The 20,787-nt window shown below is 34.6% G+C and overlaps 1 protein-coding gene and 1 long non-coding RNA gene across 3 annotated transcripts in view; one reads left to right on the top strand and one right to left on the bottom strand.

Moving 5' to 3' along the window:
• Positions 1–5,432: 5,432 nt before the first annotated feature.
• On the bottom strand, positions 5,433–7,352 carry LOC117691225 (uncharacterized). The gene is made up of 3 exons (XR_010710065.1): positions 6,808–7,352; positions 6,395–6,632; positions 5,433–6,230 (listed from the first exon to the last, which is right to left on the bottom strand). It is a non-coding gene; the product is annotated as an uncharacterized lncRNA (long non-coding RNA).
• Positions 7,353–11,282: 3,930 nt separating this feature from the next.
• Positions 11,283–20,787, top strand: part of LOC105320609 (brain tumor protein) — a 14,281-nt gene continuing 4,776 nt past the window's right edge. The window contains exons 1-2 of one of the 2 annotated variants that reach the window (XM_020064119.3): positions 11,283–11,417; positions 16,964–20,787. The exon at positions 16,964–20,787 is cut by the window's right edge and continues 4,776 nt beyond it. In XM_020064119.3, coding sequence (XP_019919678.2) covers positions 16,986–19,292 — 2,307 coding nt within the window. In that variant the 5' untranslated portion in view covers positions 11,283–11,417; positions 16,964–16,985 and the 3' untranslated portion in view covers positions 19,293–20,787. Of the gene's footprint in view, positions 11,418–15,102; positions 15,483–16,963 lie in introns of those variants that run through there. The other variant, XM_020064121.3, reaches the window with a different exon arrangement.

Below are 20,787 nucleotides of genomic sequence, written 5' to 3'. Positions count from 1 at the left end.
TTTCAATCATAAAAGTTCACAGGAACTGAAACAAATTTCTTACGGAGATTTGTAATGGGAAATGTGTGTACATCTTTTCTTTCGTTCGGAACTCACTCGGAATACCTGGCACAATTTTTCAACGTTATCATCCGGGGTATTTCATGACTGATGCAATGCAAAATCCCCGTCTACTTTCTATTTTGGGATGTGTATGGTAGAAGGCCAGGGGCGTCTCAAAACAGATACTCTGGACATTTTTCAAAGTAGTGGATGAACGTAGTTTGAGCACAAAGGCTTTTTTGATTTTCGAAATATCAAGCGAAAAGTATAGTATACTGTGCAGTAACATACAATGAAAAACGACCTGATTCGCCATAGACCATACAAAATGGCGTACTGTTTTCAAAGATAAAAAATGAAATTGCTTTTTGCAATGATATCTATATTCTTGTAACCCCAAATTTCACAACAACAGTGCAAAATCGGGACTATTACTTTATCAAACAAATCAAATTGTTGAAAATGTTAGAATAATAGAACCATTTTAAGAAGTCCTTGGACTTTCAGTAGGGTGTATGACGCTGGTTTCAAGCGAAATATGCACCGATTGCGTAGCCTCAGCAGGTGTAACGAAGAATATTGACCCGGGTTGAAAATTGACCCGGGGGTCATTTTTCAACGTTGAATATTGACCCGGGGGGTCATTTTTCAACGTTGAAAATTGAGACCAAAATCGTGAAATTTATACCCGGGGTCATTTTTCAACGTTATGAGAAAGATTTTTCTAAACTCTGATGACCACGACACGTTGAAAATTGATCCTGTTGAGAATTGACCCCAACCTAAGAGTTTTGATCTGAACTGTAACTTAGTCTACACGGTTCAAATGTACAATCTTGCACATATTTGAACGCTTCAGTTTTAAAATTTTCATACACTCCGACACGTATACGGGCGTGGCTGATTTTTTTTTAGGTTGATATGTCCGATTAATCATTTGATTTTGAGACTGAAAATATGATATCCATTTATTATTACAATACTATGTAAATAAAGCTAAGAAGATAACGTTTGCTTCGGAATGAAACAGGCGAGTCGGGCAAGAATACTTTTTGACATTCTCTGCAAGTGTAGTGATTTTTTGTAACGTATTATTGTAGAATCATTAAATATGACTTCACAAATATTTACATTTATTACACTGCCTTAAGTTTATCAAATTATTGTTTTAATATACTTTTAGACATTTTATAAACCAAATTTTGAAAAAAAAAAAATGAATCGATACTTTAAAGTTGATACATCATGATCATTAAAATGATATTTGAATATAGGCTTACGTGTACATCAACATACAAATGATAATGAATGTATTCATGCACATGTAGTCATTGAATCGAACATGTTTAAATTTAAGATGAACAATATCAAATTGTGAATTTGACATTAAATTTGTTTTACATTCCATCAGTACAAGTATAACAATTTGTTTTTTAACTGGTCATATTTTTTTTAGCTTTGTAATCAATTAAAAAAACTGATTTATTTTTTCATTTTTAAATGATAATTCTTGAAAATTGCCTAAAAAAGCTGTAAATTTACTGAAAGCAACCTCAGATAATATAGATTTAAATTCTTTAAATCAAAAGTCTTGAGGAGTAGGATTGGGCCACATTTGGATTCCAATTTTACAAATGAAAATATCAAATTATTCACAAAAATGAAATGTTTTGATATATGGTTTTTAAATTACTTATATGCAACATACTGTAAACCAACTTTTATTCGCGTGCTAGAAAATTTCGCAAGGTTTGCGAGAGCCTCGTCGTCGCGAATATTTCTCGCAGCGAACCAGTCTCTATTGTATGGTTGTTGTAACAAAATACGGGTTTAGATAAGGCTTGCATGTTGCGAACATTAGTCGTCGCCAACCAATTTATTGGAAGTAAATCGCGAAATATAGTCGCCGCGAATAAATATTTGTTTACAGTATTGCCGATTCCTTCAGATTATTTATACTTTGGCCCCTGGACGATTCTTGGGCCTCACAGGGATTTCAGAGTTTGATGTAGGTTTATATCCTTTATAAATATATTATATAAACAATTCATTAGGATCTCTTTGAGAACTGCAATGTCAACAGGTGAGACATATCATCCTTTTAGAAAAGGGACTTGATTATAAACATAAGAATATCCAGGGGAAAAATGGATTCGTACTTATAAAGGATCTGCATGTAATTTTCTACATTGCCAAGATAGTTTGAATTATGATTCTTTTAAGCTGATTTTATCATACCTATTGTTGCTCAGGTGAGCGATGTGGCCCATGGGCCTCTTGTTTACTATCTACCAATATATCGGACTACTTATTCCGTCTACATGTAAATTATGGAATAATCTTCATGCAGAAAAGAAAATTTCATCAACTTTATCTATCTTTAAGTCAAAACTTTAAAAAAACCAAAATATACCCAGAGCTTACAAACACTTCAGTTAAGGAAATAAGAAATATTATTCTACGTCAATTATGAAATAAAGCTAGTAAAGCTAACTTATCTAAGGGGTTTTTTAATTGAAAAAAGTCGATGTTTATACTGTGGGTCTGAATCTGAAGGAAAGTGATTTTTCCCCCTGGATGTCCAAGATACATTCAACAGAGAGACGAACCTTTTATACAACTTATTGGCACTAGTAGACCTTTTCATATGATCAATATACTTTATGATAGTTCTGATTTTTCATATAAATAGAATTGTAAAATTGTTTCCCATGTTTTTAGTTATATTGGAGCTCCCAAGCGTTTTTGATTCTCTTAAGTTACACTTTTTAAACCTATCTTAGTATTTTACATGTATATTTACTTATTATATAGTTCCCTTTTATTACTGTTCTTTTCAAATGGGCTGGATCATGAAAATCTCATTCTTAGGTTTGTATATTTGCAATTATAAATGAAGGTGATAGGTTTGTTAATGTAGGTGTGAGTGAACATGTCTATCAACAATATGTCTTGCAATCATATTATTACTTATTAGATTTGTTACTGGCTGTTTAAAGAAATTTTTTGGGTCGGGGCCTCACCTTCTATGGACTTTACCGACCCCACAAATTTCTTTAAACAGCCAGTAACAAACCTAATAAGTGTTTTGTTTTGTCGAGGACCTAAAGTTTGATATGTAAACAAACGTTTGTGTAGAAAATCAGTTCAAATAACGTTACGTCCGCCATGTTGCCCTATAAATTTTGACTCTTGCCTTTTAAAGAAATTTGTAAGGCAGCCACGTGACGCGTTTCATCCAATGACGTCGCGACATTCTAGTCCGAGACAAAACAAATGGTAAATGTTCAGATGATTATTTAATATTTAAGTATCCACTGTCTTTTATATACATAATATCAATAATATTCTTTAAATTTGTAATACCATTATTCTTATGCCCATAGATAATTTCTTCTTGACTTTGTATGTTTGGAAGGGTTAACATAGGCTTATCTGTTTTCCAATCCATTCAATAATTTGAACATTCCGTTCAATAAAACACTTTTAAATTAACAATGTAGGTGCCTGTGATAGGAATATCATTTAATATTTATTCATTTGATGAGATATCGGCGCTTCTGATTGGTCGAAAAATTTCTTTGATACCTGCATCAATTAAATTTTTAGCCGGATCTACTTTTCTCAACTGTTTTGATCTAACACTATTTATAGAACGGGTATTTCCAAGATAAACACTGTCAACAAAATGTAAAGTTGTGTCTGTTTTGTTGTCAGCAAAGAAAATGCAATCTTGTGAATATAAAAACTTGAAAGTTTAACCTTCAAAAATGAACGAAACACATTATTTGATTCACGAAATAGAAAATTAAGCGTCTTCTCACGATTTCGTCTGCTTAATTGAGATCAATCAACATTTACAGCGAGGCTGGCTGTTCCTTTTCCAGGAATATTATAACGAACATATAGGCCTATAAACTTTCACGGTAACACTGCACTGCTGTTCAAATTTGGTAACGATAATCATAAGTTTCAAATTTACACACGTACATGATCGGTCATCAGAAATAGAGTCGTAAAGAAAAGCTATGAGTAATGCATCAACTCCTTCGGCGCATTCCAAGCGGCAGATATGCCATTTAAGTACATCACTGGCTATCTAGTTACCACAACGTTTACAAAAGTCGCTAATACATACTATTCTTTGTCGACATATCGGCTATTTTCGTCCACGATCGCCTTTCCTTGGATGGTTATGTCCAGTTGCATTTTCCAGCGATCTCACATGAAAACTAGTTTTAATACGAGTTTTTCTGCACAGGGAATAATATCACAAGCTATCGCATGTATTTTCCTTTCGTTTTCAATTCAGCCGGTTCAGATTTTAACTCACTATTTGTGTTTAATCCATTAAATTCAGCTCAATAGCTCTGCATCAGCTGAAGGCGCATCCATTTTGAATACTGTTGCTGTTGTTGTTTTGTATTCATACGCGCCGCTTCATTTACATTATTTACATGTTTGATCAATGACACTTCACATTTTTTTATTTGAAAATGTTTTATTAAATGATAAGAAATGAAGATAATAATTTTTCTATTGATCGACGTATCAAAGAAAAAATTGACCGGAAAACTTTTTCATCAATGCGCTACGCGCATTGATGAAGTTTTCCGGTCAATTTTTTCTTTGATACGTCGATCAATAGAAAAATTATTATCTTCATTTCTTAAGTCAACGATTTACTCCAACGCTGTTGTATAATCTTGTACAAAATATTTCTATTCAAAAAATGTAAGAACAAGGTACATTTTGCACCAAAATCGGCCCAGTTCCGAAATCAAATGAAGATATTAGTGAATAATGTCTAGGATTTCCGTGTTTTAAATCAGTTTATATTTTTTAGATATCTCAAGCGATTCTCCTTATACAACTCTCTAGACTTACTATGTCTGATGACGAAAACAACGCTCACGACGTCATGACGTCAACTTGACGTTATCAGATTTCAATGTAATAACATCTGTACTGCGTGAAAAATTGTAGATTAATTAATCAATGTTATGCCGCTATTGTGTTTTTGCTATATATGTATGTGTTCTACTCTTAACCTTTCAGTTACTTGATAATTAACTTTTGATTTGATATTAGTATTATATAGGGTCTTCATGGTGACAAATTCCGACAAATGAAAAACGGTTCAAACAAAAACGCAATTGGTAAAACATCTACCGGTACATGTATAGGAAACATTGTTCTTCTCCATTTTCCTGACACTCAATTCAATTATGTAATACAATACCTGTTTATCTTTTACTTCATAATATTTAAATATTAGGTATATACACTGTACATGTATGTTTATGTACATACATGTACAGTATATATTAACATACATAATACCTAAGATTGTAGGCGACCTCATTGAATCTATGAATCAAGAAATTATAATTTTTGTATAATTAAAATGATAATTTTTATTTTTCTCTGCAACTACCTACTATTAAAAAAAGTACCAACATAAAAATAACTCTCTCCCTCTTTCTCATCGAATATATTTAAACATATTGTCAAGGAAACACTTTTTGCTAGGCACGTTCCTATATATTTTTCCCTCACACTCTCTCCGTAAAACTTCTCAAACACTATAGTACTCTCTCTCTCTCTCTCTCTCTCTCTCTCTCTCTCTCTCTCTCTCTCTCTCTATTCAAATGGAACCAAATATAAAACACAATCATTTTGTTCATATTATTCCTCTTCATTTCCGACAAGACTGTCTTCTTCACTATCAGAATTATCCACAGGCAACGCTGCAGCGTCATCAAAGTAGCTGCACCAACAGCGGACACCAAGGTTTTGAATGTCTTTGTATTTTGCATACTAGTATGACAAAAACCATATTACACTTGTGATGTGGGCGCACATACCCACAACTCTAGATCCTACTTTGCATTTGCAGAACCATGACTTAATGCTCATCTCATCAAAATCAATCCACAACATATATTTCTTTGCTGAGATATGTCTGCTTTGAAGTTTGGCGCATAGGATACCATCATGGTCATTGTTGACAAGAATTTCATAGTTACCATCTTTATCAACGTGTTCTTGGGCATAAGACTTAGCTAGCTTTATCTGGTATACCCCCATCGTTAACTCTCGTATTTCTTCTTCTGAAAGTTGAGGAAATACAATACTTGCATCGCTGGAGTCGATCTTCTGCCATCTTATATCCCGTTTGTCCAGACCTATTGTTTAAAAATCCACGTTAACATATATATCAAAATTAATTGTAATCATTTTATAAATTCATATCAAGTATGACAAAAAAAATATTCTTCAGATGTTGTAACAATCTAAACAAAATGACCTTAATGTAATGATTTTATGTCGAGTATTTTTAGCAAATTACCGTTTCTTTCTACATATTCTTTAAGTACATTTGCTTACTTTGAAAGAAAACGCTTCTTTGCAGCAGTAGATAGGTCACTCTCAACTGCTACACTAACATCAGGCCTGAATTTATTACATATGGCGCTTATGATGCGAATATAGTCTCCGATGTGTGGAATCTGACTATTAGGAATTGTCCGATCTAAGTAGTTCCAGGTCTTGAGCCTACCATTCACACTTTCCACAACCCATCGCAGCTACAATAATTCAAAGTGTAGATTTTGATTGATTTACAATAATTTTTAGTAACTAGGAAATTATTCTTATCATAAGTTTAGTCAAAATACAATTGAAATATTGTTTTTAAAATTTACACTTAAAATACATGTTCATACATGTTTTTTTAATCCTAATTTTCAACAGTCATCTTACTTTTGTAACTAGACGTGTTGCATTAGACTCTTCTGTTGAGTGTTGTTTTGCTCCACGTGTTAAGAAGGAAGGCATTTCAATGTGGATTCCAATGTCACTCAGTAGAGCTTCTGCATCCCTAAACCCTCTATCGACTATGAATATGTCGTCTTCCTGTATCCAGTCCTTAATTTCTTCTACGTTCGTTTCTATCATATGCGTCAAAATCTTTGCATCCGAATTCTTAGAGTCAGCCAGGTATTGACCCAGTACGGAAACAATGTACCCCGATGTTGTGACCGCTATCATGGGTTTAACCAACGGCCTATGTTTATGAGTACTGTTTGATCTTCTTGAGAATGTAAAATTGCCACTTTTCTGCAGGTATATATACGTCCCATCAAGTACTAGTATTACTGGATTTTCAGCTACATTGCATAGTAGTTCTTTAGCTAATGGACGGGTGTGGTTTTCTTTAACGTCTTCCCTAGTAATGTGGGGAAATCCCAAATGATGGGGAACAAAGTTTGACATTAGAGCATGTTTTGCTGTCAGTACCGCACGCCTTACCTATGAAAGATAATACAGTAATAAAACACGTTTAAATTAACAATGTAGGTGCCTGTGATAGGAAGGTCAACCATCTACTCCAACGCTGTTGTATAATCTTGTACAAAATTCAAAAAATGTAATTTACCTATTTATTGACGAAAACAATTACTGTTAGTAAATCTATTTTAAATATTTGTGATCAAGCAATTTAGAAACAAAGCAAAATTATTTTATTGTCATCCTGTACAAAAATTAGGTTGCTAACTTGCTACAGATTCCATGAAGCAGAATTGTTTGTGCCTAGAAAAATTAGCGATTTGATGATATTTAATTACATCAGAAGTTATCCTATAACGGAACAAATAAAACACAAAAAATATCGGCTTCCTAGATATATAGTTACTACAGCATTGTTCACGAAAGAGTACATGTTAGCGTATCATCATTTGTAAACTGTTATTGGCTGGATGGGTGTGAATACAAAATTTTAACAAACTGAGTGGGTGCAAACAAAAAACTCTCAACATGATATACTGTTAATTTTGTATTTTCACCCACCCAGAAAATATACAATGAACAATATCAAAGTTTCAATTTATTGGGTGAATGTAAAACCAAAATTAAACAATATGACGTATTGTAATTTTTAAATTATTTATATGTGTACACTTCTCCAGTGAATTTAAAAAAGGAGTTTTGTTCTGAATTGAATAGTTTAACGTGTAACCATGTATACAAATATTTTTTTAAAAACATATTTTTTTTTAAATATATAGATATCACACAAAACAGCAATTATATGCGAAAAGTTTATTATGAACAAAATAGTTATTAAATATTTGAAGGAATTAATTGTAAATTCAAAAAATAATCATTTAAGTCTCATTTTAACCCCCCCCCCCCCCCGTTGAATGATGTAAACATGTAAATCTACATAATAAATATGTAAAAACTGATAATTTTTAATTAAATAAACTCAAGTTATAAACATTGATTCGTTAATTTGTGCTTCTTTGCTGTTGAATTTTGAACCGGTTTCATGATCAAAATTCCACGCTGCGGGTCAATTTTCAACGGATTAGGGTCTTTATTCACCAACTTTGGTCTCAATATTCAACGTTGAAAAATGACCCCCGGGTCAATTTTCAACCCGGGTCAAAATTCTTCGTTACAGCGGCTCAAAAGCCAGACAAATCTTGTTGATTTCAAAGAACCATGGCTGAGTGGCCTACGGGCCTACGTCACAATGCTGTTTGACACAACTACCCAAAGTCCAAGCTCCTATTAAAATGGTTCTATTTGGTAACTGTATTTTCCAAAAAAAGATTCAAAATATATTAAACCTGAAGATATTTCATAAGAACAATAAGATTGGACAACAGGCATATCCTATGTATATCCCCTCCTTGTATAATAGGTATAAACGGAATTTACTAGTTATTATTTGTCGAAGGGGGGTGCTAAAAGCGAGGCAACTCGCATCAAAATGGTATGATAACAATAATATAAATATTTGGTAACTGTATTTTCCAAATGTGGACCTTTTTATAAAGGCAAAAAGCACTTCGCCGTACAAGCAGAGAAAATATGTATATAATATATAATATTATATTAAAAACCATACTATTTACTTTACCCCTAGAACAATAATAATGCCTAATATCTTTTTCTACATTTACATTTAGTTTCCACCGAGAACATTTATACAGTGCTTTCTGAAGATCATCAGCGATAATTGTATTTATTTACAGCATAAACTAACAGGCAAAGTTTTAAATACATCAACTCTTCCCCAATGGAGGAACTAATATATAATAAGTGTACAAATCAACAATTCAAACATAACATTCGGACAAGCTGGTTTATCCTCTCAAACTGGAACACTTTACAGAAACATTATTCAAGAATAATGAATTATGATTAAGGTATCCGATCCATAATAGCCCCAGATTCAATGAATCTGGGTGCATAACAGTTATGGATGGGCTTCATGCTTAGTATACTAGGATATTATTTTCATGTTTAATTAATACATTCGTGTGATATCGTAAATCTTTTATGTGTTTTACCTCGCTTTTAGCATACCCCCCCCCCCCCCCCTTCGACAAATAATATATTCCGTTACCTATTATACATGGAGAAGATATACATGGTCTATGCCGTCTTCCCAAGTCAAGGGTTTCTGATCCGCTCTGCTCTACATAAATGTAGAGCGGAGCGGATCAGAAACCCTTGACTTGGGAAGATGGGGCTATGCCTGTTGTCAAATCCTATTGAATTAAAATATGTTTAAATTAGTACATTCTGTTCCTGCGTGAATGCAACAAATTGTTTGATATACATATGTATTATCGGACTAAGACTGGACCAATGCTCACCGTTTACAAATATGACATTGTAATTGACAATGACAGTGAACTTTACTCTCAAAACTGAAGAAACAGTGTACATGAAATATAATGTACATTAGAGGGGGATGGGGAGTGGGGAGGGTCCAGCCTTGGACCCTCCTGGAAACTCAAATATTCATCGGACCCCGGAACAAAATTCTGGATCTATGCATGAAACATTTGGATTTGTTATGAAATATTTTGGTAAATACATAACCCTTGAATTCGATACACATACATCAGTACATTTGAACAGGTAATAAAATTAATCCCCAATCTGAATGGCTCAGTCTCACAGATATATCACGAGCACTGGAAGTCAATGTGAATTTATTGTGTGTGCACGCATAAAAAACACACGCATATAAATATTTATAATAACATACGGTGCATTAAAAAATAACCAGGTATATATCGAACAAAACTAAAGAATCAGAAGAACCCCCCCCCCCCAGGATTATATTCATGCATGAACTGAACTTGTACTGAGCATGTCGTAGACACGGAAATATGCTTATAATTTTTTACAATTTAGACGTGATCGTTTTGATCTGAGTTAACTCTCTTTAAAACATTCACCACCCTGGGAAATTCATAAAATTCAGATAGTTAAGTTACTGAAAATATGCCCTCAGATCCCCCCACCCCTTGCAAACAAAGTTATCCCTTGAATGTGATTATATGATATGGTAAAATATAGAACTTATCAATGAAATGTTAGTCTTAAATGGCCCAATATTCAAGGGTAGCAAACTCTCTTACAAAATCCAATTTTGGATAATCTTTACGTATATACCGTCTTTTTTCTGAATTGTACAAGAAACACCCCCACCCCCACCCCCACCCCCAAGATATTGTCCACCCCAGTTCTGAATATTAATACTAGCATGCAGATACTCTTTTGATACGATTTGACTACCTCCCTCGGGGACGTAGCATCGGGAGGGGGCAGCGGTTTCTCTCAACAGAAAATGCTATGAAATTGACATGTATAGAAAACTTCATCTCAAAAATATCGAAGAAGCTGCCCCCCCCCCCCCCCCCCCGCTACACACACACATATAGGACCATGTAAAATATTATAGGACAATTAACAATAACATTAGAATAAAGGTCTAAAAATAATATTACCGCCCTCAACTCCGTCCCCGATTAGGATTTTTACGATTTGTGCGATTTTTTTATTAGGCCTAATTGTCAAAGTTTGTCATTCTCGCACCCCCCCCCCCCTCTTCCACTTTAAAAACAATGCTATGTGCCTGCCCTTTTTTACTATGCCATAGCTACGGTGTATTATATATGAATTTTCAAATATTCCTTATTTGATTTAAATTGTCCCAGATGTTGTAGACAATTTTCGATAAGAATTTTGCATAGTTACACGTTATATATAGATCTGTATTCTTTGCGTACATGTATTTTTTTTAACACCCAAACTCACGACAAAAGTACTAATTACGATTTGGAACTGAGGTCTACTGATTTTGGAGTGAACACAGGTAAGCTATGTTGACCACTAATCAGGCCCATTCTCGTCAGACAAGGTACGCGCCGATAGGAGGCGCGGTTTCCTAATTAATTCAACACAATATGCATATTCACAACGAGGCTTCAAAATCTATTTCAATGGCGGGACGCTAAGACGCACATGTCTTCCCTCAAGATCAGATCATTAAACTAACTCACTAAGTAAGTAACTGCCATTTATTTTCTTATGTACCAATTCTTCTAATCACCATAGTTCTTCTGTGTAAAAATGTCAGAGATCGGAGTTGTCGATTTTGCTATGTGATTGTGAGAAGCTTTCCGGTCATTGTGTATTTCAAAACATGGCGTTTACAACATGTCAAAAAGATGTGTGTAGGACTTGTATGTGTAGAAATAGATAGAAGACATGGTTTTAAGCAAAGATTCTCCCAGTCAAATTTGTAAGATATCTTTTTGTACGATTTTTATATAGATATAGAGACCATGTCTTTGTTTACAACGTTACTTTCATTGTTTTGAAATCAAGCATGTTTTCAACATGATCAAGCATAGTTCATTTCTGTCGAGAATTTTGATTGGTCGGTTTTTTAGGATTTGGTCTTTGTTATATCCTTTTGGTGAAAAATGACATCAAACTTTAAAATATACTGTTTTGAGTACTTGTCACATAACAAGGATATAAGTATTGATTATAGAAAATGATCTTTGTTACGTTTCGATCACCATCCTCCTTTGTTGATTTAGTCACCCGGGCAATGATTCCATAGCTGATTCACGGTTTTTGTCTTGGATATTTTCTATGAGTCACTTAAACAAAGCCAATCTCTTTGTCAATTTAACTCGCCCAGTGAGGGATTTTTCTTTGTTTGTTACTATTTTGTTTGAGTAATAGCCTCTAAATAGATGGAATTGATGACATAATTGAAATAGGTCAAACATTTTCTTTTCTTTTTTTACTGAGAGCATATAATAGTGAATCTTAGTATGGAGGATACACCTTTTTATGGTTACATAACTTAAGTTTTTTTCTTTGCTTGGGATTGAGATACTGGTTGACTTCAAGTTTAGACTACAGTTACATAAACCAGACAGAGATGATTATTTAATCTAGCCAGTAGTGGCATTAAATGAGAAATGAGATTTAATTGGCCAACAAGCTCAACAATGAAGTAAGATTTACTCTGTATGTCAAACAAGTAGGGTAATTATATATATTGACAGTATTAATTACAGGAATTAATTTGACAAAATTTCTCCAGGTGATATTAATTAAATATTCAGTGTGATCTGAGTAAATTGACATCTGCTCCTTATATATTATAAAGGCCCATCTACTGTCTTTACCAGTTCAGTACATTTCTTTAACAAAGAAACATGCCATCTTTTGAGTCTTTTTGGAACAGGTAAATAATTTCATAAGTTGTCTGTTTAATAGGGGAATATAGGGGATACACTCATGTAGAAGTCAATGAACAACCTTACATTTATCTAGGGAAAAGCAAAACTATAACTATACATGTTAAACCAGAGGATGGTAATCGAGTGACACTGAAAGTTAGATGAATTGTTAGGTTCTAAGAATAGATCCAGTCTTTAACTCTAAAATAATAGATCCATTCACTAAAATGCTGTGATAAATTTTACTTTTTTGAAAGTACATTTTTAACCAAACAACAACATGATGAATATTTGTAACTTTAAAACTTCACACTTTATGAAAATATTTGACAATGCAATAAGATGTATGCTTAAAATTATGTTTGAATTTATATGATTGATGGAATTGTTACATAGAGTGTAACCTGCTACCTATCAAAATTTAGGTTTCAGATTTTTTAAAGGTTTAAAAGACTATTCATATAATTTTTTTTATTCCCAACATGGTTTACCTACTGATTGAATTAGAGAAGGTCTTTTTAGAAAGAAATGTTAATTTTTAATTTTGAGAAAATGGTTTTGACTGTCTTTTAAATTATATGATGGAGACCACAGTGTATCATATGAAAATGTTATTCATGAAACCCAGATCATAATTATGCTAATAAGCATTCCAGTTAGATATTCTAATTTTTGTAAATCAACAACCTTGAGAATATTCTGTTGCTGAATCAACAAAGTTGCGGTGTTAATTGTCTTCTTTAGATTAACATTGTGTTATGCAATAAGATTATTTGTCAAACAACTTAAAAAACTCATGAACTGAAAGAGATGGCATTATCAAAGTAGTAGTTCATAAAAAACTGGTCAGGTATAAAAATGATTTCATTTACAACAGTGAACTTGACCCAAACTTTGGTTTAAAGACACCCAAATCTTATTTTAGTGTGCATTTATAAGTTTGCATATTTCAATATAAAAGAATTATGCCTACTATCAATGCTGGAATTGATATTTTTTTTCTTGAAGGGGGGGGGGGTCACTAGTGTTTACCCCTGTTCACTTTGCTGTAAAGGAGAGAATTTCTGTGTATTGTGTGACATAATGGGAAGGATTTGCTCTTGTGGAATACTTGAGTCAAGTGTTTGCAGATTCAGTCAGTGTTGTTCACCCATGTTTGTGGCCACTCTGTTTAAAGATGCAGGGAGAAGATTTACATGCATATGTAGATCAGAATAACTGAACTACATAAAGGAGATCTTAAAATAAGTGTGTGTAGTAATGCAGAGAAAGGCAGGATGGTCAAATGTGCTTATGCTTTGACAAACACTAGTATTGGGAAATAAAATGACTCCAGTTAGGAATTCCATTTTCAAAAAGATAACTATGATTTTGTTTATAGCTTTGTTCACAGCCGTTTATCCCCACTCCCGAGTTTGTTACAGAACTTTGAACATATTTGATGCATATAATGATTTTACTTATTTTGCAAACTATAACATTTTACAATAATCAAAGATGCAGTGTGTGTTTAAAATGAAACGTGATAAAGGTTTGTTTTTTGTTGGTAGGGTTTTTGTTACAAAGAGGAAGGAGTGAAGGGTGGGAAGATCAGAATCTTTGCAAAAAAAGCAATGATTATTTTTTAATTCTATATTAAGTTGTAATTCATCATGCAAACACAATAATGATACAAAGTTATTTAGCTAATGTACATAATTTAATAAAATCATGAGCTTTAGAAATGCTCAATAGAGGTCAGATAGACTTCAACAAAATGTTTTTACTGATCCGATGATAAAAAAAAAAAAAGAACAGATAGAATGTATTATTTTATTCATAGACATGATGCATCTCGGAGATGTCACAAGCTCTCAGGTATAAAGATATTAATAGGTATACTGTATTTACAAATGCAGAGAAATGATACAACGTACTACAAAACTATGAGAATAATGTGTTATGTAAACACTAGCATCTAATTGAACCGTCTGGCTTTGTCTGGAATGAAGTTCAATGCATTGCCAGTGTCTGAACTATACTGACCAGCACGATTTATTCTAGACATGGCCAGAAGTATTAATTTTCTAGAACAAGGCATATGTTTTGTCAATGCACAAACATTGATAAATTTTCTTGTGCACATCAGTTTCCTATTCTCTTTGTTAGAAACACATTTCGTTTTTCTCTCTTTTTCTTCTCTTTGTTCCAAATTTTTGAAATGCATGAATGCACACCTGTTTTCTAAACAAAGAGACATCAGATAAAAACTACTATTTTCCAAGCAAGCTGCAGAAATTGTTAATCAATATTCCAAAATAAAGTGATGCAGGATATTTGAGGAAATCTGTGATTTTATCCCAAAAATGAATGCCTAATTTATGCAGGTACAAACGCTGTAGCGTCTGCTTAAAGTGATTGTCATTTTAAAATCCTTCCCAATAATTCTGCATCAGCGATGTTATTGGAGGACGATCTAGCTGCCTGCCCGTAAAGCACTTCGTAAAAAAAAAAAATTGTTTCACCACCAACATAATGAGTCATGCCTTCCGTCTGGTGATCATTTTGAGTCATAACCAGTCTCTGGTTGGCTTACCATTCTCTCTCTCTCTGAGACTCAGACTCTGACGTGTGTCATATTGGGGGAAAAAACTCAACTGGTCTTCTTCAGGCTGGGCAGTTCTTGTTGGCTCACTGGCAGAGGAAGTATCTTGGGCTCAGTGTTTGTGTCTTAGGAAGTTCAGCAGAGCATTGGGAGGAATTATTTATGCCCGACTGAAACCTATTTAAGACACACCTGCAGAGGATAATACGCCAGTATCAGGCCAGATTTAATCCCTCAGAATACTTTTGTGACTGAAACTAATGATGGAATTCATGGTTGATCAGGTGAAGATTTTAACGGTAGTTTATTCGGCATGGACATCTAACAAAAATTACTTGTATTGCTGTTTATTTGTTTATTTAGAATTCCTCAAGAATCTTGGATATGGGGAAATGAAAATGTTACTCCAAATTTTCATTAATTGTAAACATATTTCAAGTACACTTAAACAATATCTAGTTTTCTTTGTTTCTGGTTTGTAAATGGAATACAATGTTATCTAAGTAAAGATGGTTGAATAGCACGCAGAAATAAGATACCAGCTTGGTGTTTTGAGTCAGGAGTAAAGGTCACTGGCCATGTTTGTTTATCAGAATATTAAGTAATGCAAGATAAATGAGTGGTATTTAGCCCACGGAGTTAAAACCCTGTGTGTGTGTCATTTTTACATGCATGGTCATGTGTAAATTTTGGCAAACAAAAATGTGTGGTGGTCTCTCCCAAGTGTAAATCAGCAAACAAATGAATAGTTAACTGCAGAACTACACCTCTTTACTTAGATGATACATGGTCAATTTAAAATTTTTGAAGCTGGGCAGGTAATCTTATAAAGGTGACATTGTCAGCATGAAACTCAATACAATATGATCTATTTACATACCATGGTTGACTTGCCCAGAGTATTTTTAACATCAGAGGAACAAAGAAAAGTTTACGAAGTAAGAATTTATGAGACTCTTGGCCTTGTTATTTGTCTGGTTCATTACAGAACATTAGCCGAATTTGAGGTCAAAGCCCCAAAAGACAAAATGTGGTGTTCTCCCAATTTTCCACTATAAATGCTCTCGGGGAGAGGCAATGGCTGCCGAGAGATCTGATATGGAGGATCAAGTTTCTGTCTAAATCAGCCACAGATCTTTGTTGAACTGATGTTGTTGTACAATCATGATACTGCTGAGAGAGTCTGGGACATGAACTATGTGTGCTTTTGCATATTCATGTGCTTCAGCTTATTTCTCTCATTTGATTACTTACAAACTTTTTCTGCTGATGGCAAATGGAATTAGGAATACCCATAAGGAATATATCTGAATTGTTTGGGGGAAAAGTAAGCCATTGCAATAAAACATAAACAGAAATGAGGGGGTTGATGTGCAATAGTTTAAATATATTGCCTCTGTATTTACCGATCTTTCTGAAAAATAATGTAATGACCCACAAAACATTCTTTTTTCCACTGCGTGAGAATTTTGTTTATTGTAAACAAAAAAGGGGTGGGAATGTTTTGGAGGATGAGTAATTTAGAACAAGTTGACTATGAATAAGTTCTATTTTTGGGTTGATCAATGTACAGTCATGTCAAACCATCTGTCAATCAATACTACAAATTTTGATCAGATCAAGTGGAAACATCATTCTTTGTGAAAAAAAGAATGATTGTATTTAGATTCAATAACAATTAAGATAAAGATTAAAAGACTATATATACATGATAAAAAATATATATATGAAGAAATTAAAGAATTCTTTTCTTCTTTACTTTTAGGTGCAATTTGAAACAAGTCATCATGTCATCACCAACTCCTTCGCAGAGCGATACGGTTACCACGGCATCCACTGCCTCCAACTCGTCCGACAGCGAGATGGAAAATGCCAATGGGCCTAATACCCGCTGTTCAATTTGCCAAGAAACATACACAATACCCAAAGTTCTTAGCTGTTTTCATACTTTTTGTCAACCCTGTCTCGAGAAACTTCAAGAAGTTGCAGACAAAATCAGCTGTCCTGAGTGCCATCAAGACACATTCCTAGGGGGTCAAGGCCTGACCGGTCTGCTTCCTGACTACGCTGTCAGCAACCTACTGGAAACCAACGCATTAGATACAAGTGCCTTACACTGTACAGGCTGCAAAAGCAAAGAAACCAACGCTGTAGCAAGGTGCTTTGATTGTGCAAATTTCTTGTGTGCCAACTGCGTCATGGCTCACCAGTTCATGCACTGTTTTGAAGGACACAGGGTAGCGAGTCTGAGCGAGATTCAAGGCAATAAAGATGAAAATGGCAGTGGCAAGTCTGAGAAACCCATCTACTGTCCCAGGCACAAGACTGATGTCTTGAAGTTTTTCTGCAAAACCTGTGTACAGCCCATCTGCAAGGAGTGCACAGTTTTTGACCATGGAAGGGGCCATGATTGCTCGTTCATCATGGACATTGGAGAAAAACAAATGGATGTCTTGCAGAGAATGGAAGAGGATGCAAAAAATAAAGTCAACGAACTGCGTGTTTCTGCCAAAGGGATTGAACACATTTCTAGTCGCCTGCAGGTCCAATACCATAAAGCTCAGAATGACATCAATGACACCTACAATTTCTACCGAGCAATGCTGGAGGAGAGAAAACAAGAATCTCTGAAGGAGCTTGATCAAGTCTTCAACACAAAGCAAGTTGCCATCAGTTCCTTGGCACAAAAGATCCAGGAAAACATCGATCGCCTTTTCCAAGGGTGTGAATTTGTTGACAAGGTTGTCAAATATGCTAGCATCACAGAAGCATTGATGTTCAAGAACCTGGTGGAACAACGTTTTCAGAACATGTTCAACTTCTGTCCAGACATCAACAACCAGATGTATTTTGATATCGAGTTCGTATCCAACTTCCAAGCCATTACCACTGGTGTACGCAACACTTTTGGATATATCCGTGAAGCTGAAGATATCATTCCTCCAGTGCAGAAACCGCCGCCCATTGCCAGACCTAATGGTGTTATTACCACCTCCTCTTCCTCCACTTCATCTTCACCACCTCTTACCAATGGTCATAGTGGTATTTTCGAGACACCAATGCTGTCCAAAGATTTTGGTGGTTCTCAGAATAGTCTCATTTTTCCACCAGCAGACACCAATATGTACGAAAAATGGTCCAATGGTATGGACATTTTCCAGAATGGCATTGATGTCTTTTCCACCAGTGCTGATCCACTCTTCGACATATCAAGTAAGCTCAATCTTACGAGTCTTTATCCACCAAAGTCGCAGCTAAAGAGACAGAAGATGATCTACCACTGCAAGTTTGGAGAGTTTGGAGTGATGGAGGGCCAGTTCACAGAGCCCAGTGGAGTAGCCGTCAATGCTCAGAATGACATCATCGTCGCAGACACCAACAATCACAGAATCCAGATCTTTGACAAAGAAGGAAGATTCAAGTTTCAGTTTGGAGAATGTGGCAAGAGAGATGGTCAGCTGCTTTATCCAAACAGAGTTGCTGTTGTAAAAGCATCAGGTGACATCATTGTCACAGAGCGAAGTCCAACTCACCAAATCCAAATCTACAACCAGTATGGCCAGTTCGTTCGCAAATTTGGTGCCAACATTCTCCAGCATCCAAGAGGAGTGACCGTCGACAACAAAGGGAGAATCGTCATCGTAGAATGCAAAGTCATGCGAGTCATCATTTTTGATCAGTTTGGGAATGTCATCCACAAGTTTGGTTGCTCCAAGCATCTTGAATTTCCAAATGGTGTGGTTGTAAACGACAAGGAGGAAATCTTCATTAGCGACAATCGAGCTCACTGTGTCAAGGTCTTTAACTACCAAGGAGTCTTTTTGCGGCAGATTGGAGGAGAAGGCATCACCAACTATCCGATTGGCGTTGGCATCAACAGCGCTGGAGAGATTCTGGTGGCAGACAACCACAACAACTTCAATCTCACGATTTTCACTCAAGACGGTCAGCTCATCAACGCCCTTGAAAGCAAGGTGAAGCATGCACAATGTTTCGATGTGTCCCTGATGGATGATGGTTCTGTCGTTCTAGCAAGCAAGGACTATCGTCTCTACATCTACAGGTATGCACAGATCCCTGGCATTCCCATGTAAAAACCAAGCAGTTGCTGGTTGAATGTGAAGAAAATGAAAGTGTCCAAAAGCAACCTACAAGGTAGTGTTGCTTTAGATATGACTGGAATGAAATTCCATTTTTATGTATTAATTACTCAAATGTTCATTTTCTAGTCAACATTTGAAAAAAAAATATGAGATGTACGTAAAGAATTAGTACTCGATAGCGTAAGGGGCAGGAACAACCCTACTGTATTGCAAGCTTGTATCAACAGTGTCACAGGCACATTTCATGTTTTTAATCATTTTGCATGCCATTACTGTTAAATTTATACAAAAATCAGTATTTTCATCAATCTTGTGCCTGTAACAGTGGCTTGTATGAACATGAAGCCCCATGAAACAACCTCAGACTCTGTACACAAATTCGAAAGCCTTTTTTGTTCATAATTGATATGTGATAGCCGTGTTTTTGTTGTGGCTCTTCTTCACAAATTTGTAAATGAAATGCCTGCTTTTGTAAGTTATTATTTAATAGTTTGAATTGTGTTATGGTATATATATAAGTGTTATTTAGTCGTTTAATTTACTAGTTGTTCTTTTTCATTTTTTTCCAAGTTATTAATATTTTTCTCGTTGTTGGTATTTTTTTGAAGATATTACACCGAGAGGTTAGAAAATTTCACTGTGTTTATTAGTGTGCTTTTTTGCCGTACAATAGGATAATCTTTTTTGAGTGCTACCTCAATATTCAGAAAATCAAAGATCAAAATATACTGCAATTCAGTGTCATCTTTAAAAAAAAAGGTAGGAAAATATGCAAACCAGAAGTTGAAACAGTCATCACACCCATTTATCATAATATATTTTGCCTTGAAAACTTTAGCCCTATCTATAGAATATTTTTGTCAGATGAATTTAAGATGAAGAACATTTAACTGTTAGTTTAAAAAAATTGATCCTGTTTGTAACATACGAAAAGCCAGAGCCTTTGAATTGCGGAAGTACTCTTGGTGTAAGAAAGTGCAGGCACAAAGAGGAGCAGAGGTAGCTTGATGTAGAAACACTACTGTGAGGCTGCAGGGTTTGGGTTTGGTTTTTATTTACTGATCAATGTTAAATGTACTTGGACAATTTTTTAATAGTTTGTATTGCTCTTGAACTGGAATTTGTATAGCTTTAAATAACTTCAGTTTTTGTGCAATGGATGGGAGGGGGCATGAGTCATTTTGTAGTGATGTATTTTTATGCAGAAACATTTGTACTACTTTTAATTTTTGGCTGCCTTTTTCTTTTTTTAAATACGTGTACTTCTGTCAAGTAAGCTCTCTGTGTAAAGGTTTAAAAAAGCTGTGTTGTATGAAGTAGACTTTTCTGACCCTTTTCTTTTTTAAATATGAACAAATAACATATATATCTATCTTGGCCAGCTTTCCTATTATGCATGTATTTTGGGTTATTTTGTATTGTTATCAATCAGAAAAATTCATATCAGTCTGTTGTCAAAAAATTCCATAAAAATAATTTGAAAAAA

This window comes from Magallana gigas, chromosome 2 (genome assembly GCF_963853765.1).
Source record: "Magallana gigas chromosome 2, xbMagGiga1.1, whole genome shotgun sequence".
Taxonomy (NCBI): Eukaryota; Metazoa; Mollusca; class Bivalvia; order Ostreida; family Ostreidae; genus Magallana; species Magallana gigas.
The sequence above is the reverse complement of the archived record's forward strand: the minus strand, read 5'-3'. Positions and strand labels throughout refer to the sequence as shown.